Source organism: Mauremys mutica, chromosome 8 (assembly GCF_020497125.1).
Source record: "Mauremys mutica isolate MM-2020 ecotype Southern chromosome 8, ASM2049712v1, whole genome shotgun sequence".
NCBI lineage: Eukaryota > Metazoa > Chordata > Testudines > Geoemydidae > Mauremys > Mauremys mutica.
This window is the reverse complement of record NC_059079.1, coordinates 72,832,291-72,844,819: the sequence shown is the minus strand read 5'-3', so window position 1 is coordinate 72,844,819 and position 12,529 is coordinate 72,832,291. Positions and strand designations below refer to the sequence as shown.

The window sequence follows — 12,529 nt, the reverse complement described above, 5'->3', positions numbered from 1 at the left end:
GCCCAAAACCTGAGACCAACCGCCCCTGGGAAGGAAGGGAACTCACTGGCTGCCTGCTCCTCCAGCATTGTGCCCCAGGTGTCTCCAGAGGGGGACAGGGCCCAACCTGATGGCAGCCCCAGCAACCAACACCAAGGCGGTGCATCCAGGAGCAACAGGGAAGGACCCACTACTTTGCCCACCCCCGCACCATCACAGCCCAGGAGGCTGTGGCCACAAGAAAAACCCCTCGTGGATGCATGTGGCCACGGTGACTGCATTTGAGAAATGCTGCATTAAGTGACCCACCGAGATTATATACAATTTCGTAACGTGCTTTTCGAGTTCTTTGGGGATGAAGATGAGTTATATAAATGGAAATTATTATGATCGTAATAGCTTCTAAAACTACAAATGTTACTTGCCATAAATTCATCCAGCCCTTTCTAAAACTCCATCACGATATTTAATTTGGCAAACTCCTGCCTTTGTGAACGCTAGAGGCAGATTACCTACTACGAGAAGTTGTGTTTTCTTTTATTGATTGTAAATTTACCAGACACTGATTTTATGGAGTGACCCCTTATTCTCAAATATCCTGTTTGCTTTTTTAATTCCTAAGCAAACATCCAGGCCCTTATCAAGGGACCTTCAGCTGAAAGCAAAATTCTGTGCGCCTCAGCTTTAGTGAGGGACTAAAACCACACAGCTCCTGACAAGAAACCTCAAGAAATGCACCCTAAAAATGTCACACTGACATCTCTTCTCTTATAGCACAATCCTAGTTCATACCCATACCACAAACTCACTTGACACCTAACCACAAAGAATTAAACCCACTGACAAAACTGAGGGCCACACAACAGGGTAAAAGGAAAGCACGGCTGTTTGCTTGCCACTAAGCAAAAGGACCCAGAAGTACTCCAGAGGTGAGGTCAGGGTGTTGTTCTACACCAGTGTTTTTAAAACAACTTTTTTTCTGGCGACCCAGAGGGGTTTGGGGTATGGGAGGGGCTCAGGGCTGGAGCAGAGGGTTGGGGTGCAGGGGTGAGTGCTGCAGGGTGGGGCTGGGAATGAGGGGGTTGGGATGAAGGACGGGGCTCCAGGTTCGGGGGGAGGGGCCAGGGCTGGGGGTTGGGGTGCAGGAAGGGGCTCTGGGTTTGGGGGAGGCTCAGGGCTGGGGATTGGGGCACGGGCTTATCTCAGGTGGCTCCTGGTCAGCGGAGGTGCTAAGGCAGGCTTCCTGCCTGTCCTGGCACCACGGACCACGCTGCACCCTGGAGGCAGCCAGCAGCAGGTTCAGCTCCTAGGTCGAGGCCCACAAGCAGCTCTGCACAGCTCTCACCTGCAGGCACCCCATCCCCCAAGCTCCCATTGGCCAGTTCCTGGCAAATGTGAGTGCGGAGCTGATGCTCAGGGCGGGGGCAGCGCACGGAACCCCATGCCCCCCGCCTAGGAGCCAGACCGGCTGCTAGTGGCTTCTGGGGCACAGCGCGGTGTCAGAACAGGTAGGGACTAGCCTGCCTTAGCCAGGCAGCATCACCGACAGGACTTGAATGGCCCAATCGGTGGTGCTGACTACAGCTGCCGCGACCCAGAGCCTTATGTTCTGCGACTCAGTACTGGGTCACGACCCCCAGTTTGAAAACCACTGCCCTACACCCCTTTCCACAGTCATCCTCCAGGCATATTGGCACTTTGCTTCCCCCTTTTGCACATGTACGTGACATAGCAAAAAGCACTTCTGTGATCAGTGTTTCCTTCTCTCACTTATGTGGTTAGAGAGCAAAATGTGGACTGCCAAGCAGGAGTGCATTCACCACAATTCCACTGTCTATTGAAGTTTGGCAAGTGCACCATGAAGCCCTACTCATATCTAAATTTACCTGCAGATGATAGTACAGAATGTTTCAGCAATAATGGCAACTCCTCTGTGGTCAGTACTGGACACTGCCACCATGGTGCTTTGAATGGAAAACAGCTTCATTCAGAATATAAGAAATGCAGCATGCTAGGGAAGGAAGACGCCCCCATCCAACAAGCTAGCATTTTCCAACCCCCCGAAACATTAGATATCCACCTCTCAGCAAAGGCAATGCCTTAAGCACAGTATGAAATCTATAGGCACTGCACATCAAACATCACCCTGTCCTCCCCTCTCCAACTCTCACCCTTTGGGGATACGCTGCTTCTTGCAAGTGAACAGGATTTCAGGAGTCATGGGGTTAACAGCAGCCCACTGATCTCTTTTCCCAAGAGCCCCTTCTGCTAATCCACATCTCTCTTGGGATTTGCCATCAGAACCTGCCTACAGCAGAGAAAGGTATGTACTACTAAAGGGATTAGTGGCACCTCATAACTGGACAAAAACAATCAACAGTCAGAGACCTTAGTCTGCAGCACACAGGGCTCCAAAGGGCCTGTAATAAAAACCTAATTTAAACTGATTCCTCATAGAGTTAGTTACATGCCATGAACAGGAAAGGGACCCAGGAAGATCCAAGCAACCTGATATAGCACGCTGCTTACTAATAAAGCAGTTACCTAATGCCTCTCTCTAAGTTGTCTTCACTACCAAAAAAAAGTGTGTTCTTAACTCTAGTTCACTAACTCAAGTTAAGAGCACACCTTTTTTTTTGTAGTAAAGACAAGGTCTAAAAAACTAGTTGGAATTTTCTCGCCAGCCCAAATTTGGTGGGGTTCAGACAAACATTTTGATTTTACACACAGTCAACCCTTCACTAATACAAATGAACTTCAATTCAAATTTTGCTGGATCAAAGTTTGCCTACTGTAAGAGAAGCTTTTCCATATGGTCACACAGGATGCTGCAGTCCCACTGGTCAAGTCTGGGCAGATGATATTTCACAATAAAGCAAAAAGTCAAACAGATTGCATGCTTTCCTGTACAAAATCCAGATCACCTTCTTTCTGCCCACTGTCAGTTTCCCCCACAATGATTGGAAACTGAGTTTCAGCAGGGACATAGTAAAACACAATATCCCTGGAAGAAACACAGGGTTTGACTCAACTCCACCCCTCCAAAATCAAAACAAATTCAAACCAATTTCTTTCAGCTCACAGTTGTATGTGTTACCCAGAATGTGTCAAGTTGGCCAGGATGAGAAGAAACTCTGAAGGTCCCACAGGCAGCTCTGCCTCCAATTCTACAGGATAAGGTACCCTCGTAAATCAGAGGAAAATACCAGAACTAGATAAACTACAAGAGTGGAGTGAAATGAACTGGAAAGTGAGAGAGCTGACTGAGATCACTAGAAACTCCCAACACTGGCTGCAATTCATGGGAAGAAGACTAAAGGCAGTAGGACAAGATGAATCAAGAGGGAATTTCTGCCCAGGGAGGAAAGCAAGGTGGAATAAGCCACCCATCCCAGGAAAAGGGGGCATCTGGTTAACCCCCCCAAGAGTCCGCTGTTCCAAGGCTAGCTCTCTCCCCGGAAGGAGGGCAGCCCTGGGTTTGCCAGCCCCCCACGGTAGGGGGCACATGATGGCTTGGTAAGGGAGGGCACGCCCGCCCCGGGCCCGCGATCCACAGGCTGCAGGGCTGCGGCTATGCGCCGGCTGGGGACAGGAAGAAGCTGCCTGCTCTGGCTGAGCTCGCACGAGGCGGCTGCTGACGGGCAGCGAGACCTTTGCTCGGCTGTGGCAATCCGGGCTCTGGGCTCGCCGCCCGCAGGGCCAGCCCGCGCCGGGAGCAGGTGGCGCCAGGTGCACGCGCGGCGCGGGCGCTGCCCGAGGCAGGTGAGGGCCGTGGAGCTGGCGGGCCGCGGGGCTGCGCGCCGGGTGTGTCCCCCGCCCCCCCCTACTCACGAATTTCTTTGACTTGCTGGAGTCCCCGGACCCCGCCGCCGCCGCCTCCTCTGGCCCCTTCCCCTTCTTCTTGTCCCGGCCACTGCGCCCCGATCCCCCGCCGCCCTCCATGGCGCCGCCGGCTCCTCAGGCCCCGGAGCCCGCGCTGCCCAACCGCCCCGAACCGCAACCGCGCCCGGCCCCGCCCGCCTCATTCCGCATGCAGCATCTCATTAGCATATACAATAATCCGCGGAATATTCATGAGGCGGAATTTCCGCTTCCGGCCTCCTGGGGCCGCGGCTGCAAACTCGGAGAAACGCCACTTCCCTTCCCCCGGCCTCAGGCAACACCCGACACAGCACCACCTGCTGGCTAGAGCGGGCGGCGCAGTGCAGCGCTGGGCTCCCAGACCGGCCTCTCTGGAGGAACCTGCCCCGCCCATCTGTCCCCTAGGGAGGAAACAAGAAGCAGGGCTCCTCTGGCGTGTTGCTGCAGCTCTGGTGACAGATGTGTCTGCTGAAGGCACTGCTCAGGGCTGGCCTTACCGTGAGGGGAACTGAGGCAGCTTCCTCACATGCCAGACTGTGGGATGCCCCTAGGACCCAGAGTGTAGAAAATTGTGTCTGCTGCTGGTGCATATGTATTCTCTCTGCTCTAGATCGCAGCGATGGTGGAGTGCTGTGCTGGAGGAAGGAGGGCACAAGAGACATAACAGGCAGGCAGCAGAAAAGGGGCATGGGAATAACAGAAAGTAGCATGTTCTGCTTCTCATCTGTTATTTTCAGGGGGCCACTCCCCACAGTGCAAGGTCTGCCACTTGTATCCAAAGGGGAAGGGCTAACCGTCCAGGGCACAGACTAACTTGACTGAGCTCTAACCTCCATAGGCGGCAGGTTTGTATAATTTTTGGTGGGGCCCAAAATGGTGGGGCCCCCCCGCTCCCGCCCTGTAAGCCGATATAAAAAAAAGCTACAACGCGTCAGTGCCACAAGATTACAAGGGTCAATTAAAAGTGGAAAGTCAGAAGCAGCACTTGCCTACTTCAATATACAGCATTATATTTTGTTGCACCTGTTGTGATGAAGTGGGAATGTTCTTAATATTTTCTCTGAATACTGTGTGGGTGCCTCAGTTTCCCCTGCAAGATGCCAACTGAAGGTGTTGGGGACAAAGATCAGGTGGCCTCCTTGTCCGGAAGAGACACAGAGGCCAGAGGAGGGAGTGTCAGTTTGGAGCTGGCTGGGGAAATGGGGAGAGACCCAGAACTTGGTTCTGGGCTCCCCACCCCCCAAGATGGACCTGACAGAGGGGTTCTGTTTTCTGTACCAACAAGCTCTGTTTAAACTGTGTTCCCGTCATCTAATAAACCTTCTGTTTTACTGTCTGGCTGAGAGTCACATCTGACTGCGGAGTTGGGGTGCAGGGCCCTCTGGTTGCCCCAGGACCAGCCTGGGCAGACTCACTTTGGAAAGTGCATGGTGTGGAAGGGCATGGTGAATGCTCCGAGGTCAGACCCAGGAAGGTGTAAGCTTCTTGCCCTGGAGACAGTATGCTCCGAGAGAGGAGGCTCCCCCAGAGTCCTGACTGGCTTTGTATGGAGTTGTTCCAAAGCATCACAGCATCCCCTTCCACACCGTGCACTTCCCAGAAGTCCGCACAGGCACTAACACTCCCTCCTCCGGCCTTTGTCTCTTTTCCAGGCATTAGGAGGCCACCCGATCTCTCTGTTCTCCAACACCTTCAGTTGGCACCTTGCAGGGGAAACTGATTTGGGAGAAATGAAGTAAAAGCTGCCCAAACCGAGCTTGAGCACTCCTGAATTTTGAGGTGTTCAAATCTGGAAGGCAGGTGCTGGGGGTGGGAGAGGGCTGTGGGCTCCATGGGGGAGCATGGCAGCAACTGTCTGGAGCTGCATGGAGCCAGACACGCTGGTCTGAGTGGCACAGTAAGCGGTTTGGGGGTTGGAGAAGAGGTAGGGAGTTCTGGGGGGCAGTCAAGGGACAAGGAGCAGGGGGGGTTGGATGGGGCAGAGGTTCGAAGGGGCAGTCAGGGGATAGGCAGCAATTGGATAGGCATGGGAGTCGAGGAGGTTTATCAGGGGACAGGTAGGGGGTGCGGTCCTGGGGGGGAAGTTGGTGGGGTCTCAGGAGGGGGCAGTTGGGGACAAGGAGAAGGGAGGCTTAGATAGGGGCTGAGGTCCCTAGGGGCAGGGGTCTCGGGAGGGGGTAATCGGGGAACAAGGACCAGTGGTGCTTAGATAGGGGGTGGAGGTCCTGGGGGGCAGTTGGGGCAGGGGTCTAGGGAGGGGGCAATCAGCAGCCAGGGGCTGGGATTCAAAGGGCTCTGGGCTGCTGGCAGCCGCGGGGATCCCAGGGCCCTTTAAATCCCAGTCCAGGCTGGGAGTCAGAGGGCTCTGGGCTGCCTGCAACCGCGGGGAGCCCAGAGCCTTTTAAATCCCAGCCGCGGCCGGGACTCAGAGGGCTCTGAGCTGCCCACTGCGGTGGGGAGCCCAGAGCCCTTTAAATCCCAGCCGCGGCCGGGAATCAGAGGGCTCTGGGCTGCCCGCTGCGGCGGGGAGCCCAGAGCCCTTTAAATCCCAGCCGCAGCCGGGAATCAGAGGGCTCTGGGCTGCCTGCAACGGCGGGGAGCCCAGAGCCTTTTAAATCCCAGCCGCGGCCGGGATTTAAAAGGCTCTGGGCTCCCCGCCGCAGCGGGCAGCCCAGAGCCCTCTGATTCCCGGCCGCGGCTGGGATTTAAAGGGCTCTGGGCTGCGGGCAGCGCAGAGCAGGGGAGAAACCTAGCTCCAAATATTGCTGAAGCAGAGCCCCTGTCTGTGAATATTCCTGGGGCTAAAGCCCCAGGAGCCCATATAAGTTGGCGCCCATGCTAACCTCATCATTCAGAGCCAGGGCCAGGGCAAGCTGCTCAGATTTCTGTGCTGAGGAATCCATACAACTGCTAGGGGGACAAAGAGTCCCACTGCTGAAGATTTCCCAGTATGTGGGCAGGGATTCCCCCACTCAACACTACCCACCCAACCACTTTTGAGATTTTCTTTTTTAAAAAATGTCAAGGAAGTTCTCAAGGAATTTAATTTAAATAGTGTTAAGGTTGTTGAAAAGCATTTCTTGCCACTACAATTACTAAAAATCAAGGGAGGCACCAGGCTGAGGGCTCAGCTTCCCCCCCCACACACACACCCTTTTTTTTTTTAGGAAACCACCCTGAGAATTATTCCAAAGCTGAAAAACAGCTTATCTTCAACGTTAGAAAACACTGTGAGTGTATATTAATTCACTTTTCCAGTAAACCCATTTATAGAAGATAGAAACAAGTTATCACTGAAATGAAGGTATAAATCATTCTTGCAAGTCCCCAATTACTCAGAGAAGAAAAAAACCAGGTATCAGATTAATCTCTCTCTCATCCAGTCACAGTTCTTACTACTGGCATTTTAACAGCAGCGAAACCAAAGAAAGGGCCTTACGGAGTTTAAACTTTTAATGGATTACTAGGGTACCACAGTACACAGCACCCTCCTTTCAAGGGCAGCGTTCAGTGATGTCTGCACATACAGCTTTTAGTATCTTACAAATTAGTACAAACTTGGTATCTCTTTGCCAACAAACAACATTCAAGGTACTGGAATGAAGGTGCAGAGTCTGGATGCACAGTCCAGAAGATGCCAATAGGCTCTGTGCATTTCCATCCTTCCCTCTTTCTACTTAGGATGGTGAGAAAAATTCAGCAAGAGAGGGCTGCTAGCTGCTGAGCCTTTTCTTTTCTATGAAGAGACTGAACAGGTTCTGCTGCAATCCAGGAAACCTTCCACCGGACATTCTTATGCTTTGAAGTGGAAATGTTCCTAGAATTTGTCCACTCCTTTACAATGTTAATCATGTTATTTAACCTATTCTGATTATTTGTTATTGTATGAAGGAAAACAATGAAATAAGAATACAAAAAGTAAGCACAATAGAGCCATATTCATAATCTGATACACTCAGGGGTGGCTATATGTTTTTTGTGGCCCCAAGCACAGCAGTGAGGCAGCCTTCAGCGGTGTCTCTGCGGGAGGTCCTCCAGTCACGTGGATTCGGCAGCGGTTCTGCGGGTGATCTGCCGGTCCTGCGCCTTTGGTGTACCCGCCACCAAAGCCACGGGACCGGCAGACCTCCCGCAGAAATGCCGCCGAAGGCTCCCTGACTGCCGCCCCCCTCCCCCCCGGCTTGCCACCCTAGGCATGCGCTTGCTGCGCTGGTGCCTGGAGCGGTCCCTGCATACACTCATATTTTACATTTGTTCACTGCTTTATGTTGTAAGAAATCTCAGAGAAAAAGCGCCAAAGCAGAGAGAAAATAGAAATGAGCCACAGGAAGTGAGGGAAAGATGGCACTCAGAACATAGCGTACCAGTGAGAAGAAATGCCATGCAGAGCCAGGAAATTGCCATTGTACAACACTAACCTCAGTCTATAAGTATTTCATCAGACCCATCCAGAGACCTGCCCATACTCATCACCTTCCCGAAAAGACTTGTCAGACAACTCTAAAAATAAAGACCAAATGTCATCACATTTGTGGAACTCTTCCATTCTTTTATATGCTACTGTTTTGAGATCTGCTGTGTAATTTAGTCTACAGGGATCATTTTTCTGCCTATCTTGGGAAGCATAAGGCATTTCCAGTGTTGTAATACCAGACATTTTGCTTTTAATGGGGCTCTAAGGAAGCAGTGTCCTTGTGAATTAATATGTGCCTGCTTTGGTTTGGTTGGCCCCAATATAAACAAGTCTGTATGGAACAAAAAGAAAAGTTCCTACTATTAAGTTAATTCTGAAGTGTAAATCTTCCCAGGAGCGCCTGATTTTTAAACAGCTCCCCATGTAGAAGGGAGCCAGAGATCACTGGACTGTAACTTCAACATCGACTCTGAATGTATGATCGGAGTTTAATATGAAAAAAAGTGTTTGAGATTATCCTCATTATGTAAAGTGCTTCCATGATTTTTTTTTGCTACAACTTGTTGACAACATACCCCTGAAATGGATTTTTACTGGCTCCAGTGAAAAAGATCCACAGTAATTATCTGCAATACACAACAGCTTATTGAGAAGGAATTACATAAGCGGTAAAGGGTTATATTAAGCACATAACTCCTATGTTAGACATTAAGAGCTATACATTCCTCTTAACAAGTTTCTCTTTCACAAACATACACAAACAGGCCTTGTGCTAGCCTCATGCAGTTCCTGCTTGGCAAACAGAGAAGGTGGTTACCAATTTTATAGACGGCTTCTTCTCTCCTGGTCTGTTCTTCTCAGCCCTCTGGTCTGTGTTGGATTCCTTTGAGGCAAGGCCTTGCTTGGCTTGAGATCCCTCTAGTTCACAGTCCTACTCGAGCCCACGGAGCAGAGTTTTGGCTACTTTGTCTGGCAATGTTGCTTCTTCAAGCATCAATTAAGGAATCTCAACCACAGTAATCTACTTTGCTTGATTCTTATACTCTCTTTCCTCAAAGGAGTCACTTATCTTAAAAGCATGCCCAGTGGGTGTGTGGGTACTAATCTTTACCTAATTAGTGTTTTAGAAGGGGCATGGAGAGGTGGTACTGAACGAAGATCACCCCACATTTACTCACACATCAATCATTCACACTGGCTCGCTGCATGATGTCTTTGCTGTAAGGTCACTATAACCAGGTCCACCTGTGCTCCATTGTGGAACTTGCATGTAATATTTACTTTTGCATGGGCCCATATTTGCCGACCAATAGGTTCAATATTGATCGTACATACACACTTTGCTAGTTCTTTATCAAATTTGCTTTTGCTTAAAAGGAACCTGCTTCCTGGATCCTCTGCAGCCATTCAGTCATGTCAAGTTATGCTTTCACCATTCATTCAATATGGCCACACCAATTTGGCACCGTCCCACCACAACTCTCTGTCCAGGAGCACAGTTCATCTCACAGCCATTGTAGTTACCTTGCTCTCTCTCTCATCACTTGATAAACTAATTCTTTAAAGGGCTATTACATTTGTATGCAACAACTGATAGATATGGAATGTTGTGAGATGTGCATTTAATCCTGATCAAGTTTTTGGAAGCTCCTTTTGAGTTTAAGCTAATGCTCTCTCCATAATCTTTCCCTGAAAGTTACATTTCTAGTGGCTGTTACTTCTAGGATATGTGAAGTTCTTCTAGCTTCTCCTTGTATCTTTTTCAAACGAGAAAAGGTGACTTTGCAGCCTTTTTTCAGTATCTGTACCCAAGATTGTTATAGAATTCCACATCTCAAGTCTACGCAGTTCCCAGTCTTTTCTAACTAGGTGGAGCGCTTGATCTTCCCAAAGATGCTAGGTTGGATGTTAAAAAAAATGTACTTTAAATTGGGACATCTAAATCCCTAAATCCCTCTAAAAATCCTAAGCTATGTCTACACTGGCAATTGAACAACAAAACTTTTGTGGTTCAATGGTGTTAAAAAAACAACAACCCTGAAAGACAGAAGTTTTGCCACAGCAAGTGCCAATGTGAACAACGCGTTGATGGCAGGAGCGCTCTCCTGACGACAATGTGAACACTACTCATTGGGGGTAGAAGTTTTTTGTCGGCAGGAGAGCCAACAAACAGCGGCTACACTGTGCAGCTTTTAGCAGCACAGCTATGGCAACTTAGCCATGTCACTAAAAGCTATGTAGTGTAGACATAGCCCTAATCTCAGTTGTTGTAGAGAAGCCATGACATTTGCAAGTCACGCTATTTGTGACATGATAGGGAGCATAAAGATCAGGTGATTTCTGTCTGAGTTCGAGTTATGTATTCAGCAGTTATGATCCAACTGCCATATCAATGCCAGGAAGACTCAGAGCTTATTCCATCAGAGGAAAGACAGCCACTATTGCTTGCTAAAGTAATGTCAGTTCCTAAAGCCTACTAATCTGCTACTTAGAGCTTGCCTTAGACTTTTTTGAAATGTTATTCTCTCAGTTTGGAAGCTGAATCAGATGCTCTCTGTGGGAGTGCAGTGCTTCCATCTCTGATTAGCACTTCTCAGGCCTCCTCCTGAAGTTTATGACTGCTCACTAGTTTCCTAAAGTGGGATCTGCAGGGGCAGTTTTGTGAGAGAAAAGAGGAGGTGACAGGTGTTTCTCTGAATGTATTGCCTCCTCAGTTCCAAACTGATTCCTGCTATCCTTCCTTTTTCAGAACTAGGTCCTAAGAGGAACCAAGGAACAATTAAGGGGCAAGGTTTTTCATACATGCTCTTTGCTCCCGAATGATTTGAGGATGCATGATGTAAATCCACTAATACCACTTACCACCATCATAGGTTCTGCCTGGCTCATTGCACAGAACAGGTGAGTCCTAAAGCATGGTTAGATCTGCACAGGCAATAGATTCTGAAAATTCCATACTGGTAAGTAAACCTTCCTTTTTGTTTCACATTTTATGCAGTTTTTAAACCAGGGATCGGCAACCTTTGGCACATGGCCCGCCAGGGTAAGCACTCTGGCGGGCCGGGCCGGTTTGTTTACCTGCTGCATCCGCAGGTTCGGCCAATCGCAGCTCCCACTGGCCGTGGTTCGCCGCTCCAGGCCAATGGGACCTGCGGGAAGCCTCAGCAAACATGCCTAAACCACCTTCTCTTTAATAACCCAGAGACTGCCTCTTTGCCTATTCTGTATTTCATTGATGTTATCCATTACCTCACAGGACATGCTCATCCAAACAGGGATCTCCTTTAAAAAGGAAGCCAAACTCTCAGTGATTGCAGTCTCCGTTTCTGCTGGCTGGAGAGTGAGACAGCATGCTTATGTACATGGAACACTGGTGAAGCACTGACAATGTTTCTACAACTATTTTTATTGGTTAGATTTTTGAGTATACAGAACCTGAAATGTCTACAAGGATCAATACCTGTCCCCATCACCAATATCTACAGAAATCACTTGGAGAAATACTGTAATGAGACTCCACAGGCACAGCATATGCCAGTGACACTCAACTATCTTTCTCATTCTCCACTACTGCAACCATCAGCATTGCTGAGATCTCAGAATTCATATGTAACCCTACTGCCCGTCAGAGTTGGCAGCAACAAGGGCTGGGTTCAGTATCTAGGGGTTCTGTTTCAATGACACAATGCAAAACTGGCTCGAGCCCCAACCCAGTGACCTGGAAAAATTACATACCATTCCCCTGGGCACCTCTAAGAGGCAGTATTTCCCCTCTTGCAAGCACAGAGTCTGAGTGTAGCAAAAGCCTTTTAATAAAGGAGGGAAGCAATGCGGCATTATGTTGGGGAAACACTGCAAACAGGACTCATAACACAAACCATGAGCAAAAGACTCACCCCCAAGTAAGTTTGGCAGTGTCCTTTTCCCCTCAGGGTCTTAAGTCCAGCAACCCAAAAGTCACCTCACCCACAGTTTCTGTCCTTAGTCAGTGCAGTCCCCAGAGTTCAGAAGTTCATCTGCAGAGTTTACCTCCCAGCCTGGTTGGAAGTGGGAGGAGGTATGGGTCAACAGCTGATTGCCATGCCTCTCCTGGGGTTCTGCTGCAGTCTTCATGGCCAGCTGTTCCTCTCCTTTGGCTGTCCTGCTGGCTGCTTCTTTTTGCTAGCCATCCTGCTAGATGTGCCTCTCTGCTAGCTGTCATAGAATCATAGAATTTCAGAGTTGGAAGGAACCTCAGGAGATCATCTAGTCTACCCCCCTGCTCAAAGCAGGACC

At 49.6% G+C, this 12,529-nt stretch overlaps 1 protein-coding gene and 1 long non-coding RNA gene across 3 annotated transcripts in view; one reads left to right on the top strand and one right to left on the bottom strand.

The window, feature by feature from the left end:
- Nucleotides 1-3,976, bottom strand: part of DIAPH1 (diaphanous related formin 1) — a 208,462-nt gene extending 204,486 nt beyond the window's left edge. For both annotated transcript variants that reach the window (XM_045026117.1, XM_045026118.1), the window contains exon 1: nucleotides 3,811-3,976. In XM_045026117.1, coding sequence (XP_044882052.1) covers nucleotides 3,811-3,921 — 111 coding nt within the window. In that variant the 5' untranslated portion in view covers nucleotides 3,922-3,976. The remainder of the gene's footprint in view (nucleotides 1-3,810) is intronic.
- Nucleotides 3,612-12,109, top strand: LOC123375338. Its single transcript, XR_006581406.1, has 3 exons — nucleotides 3,612-3,741; nucleotides 11,004-11,155; nucleotides 11,511-12,109. It is a non-coding gene; the product is annotated as an uncharacterized LOC123375338 (long non-coding RNA).
- Nucleotides 12,110-12,529: the final 420 nt, after the last annotated feature.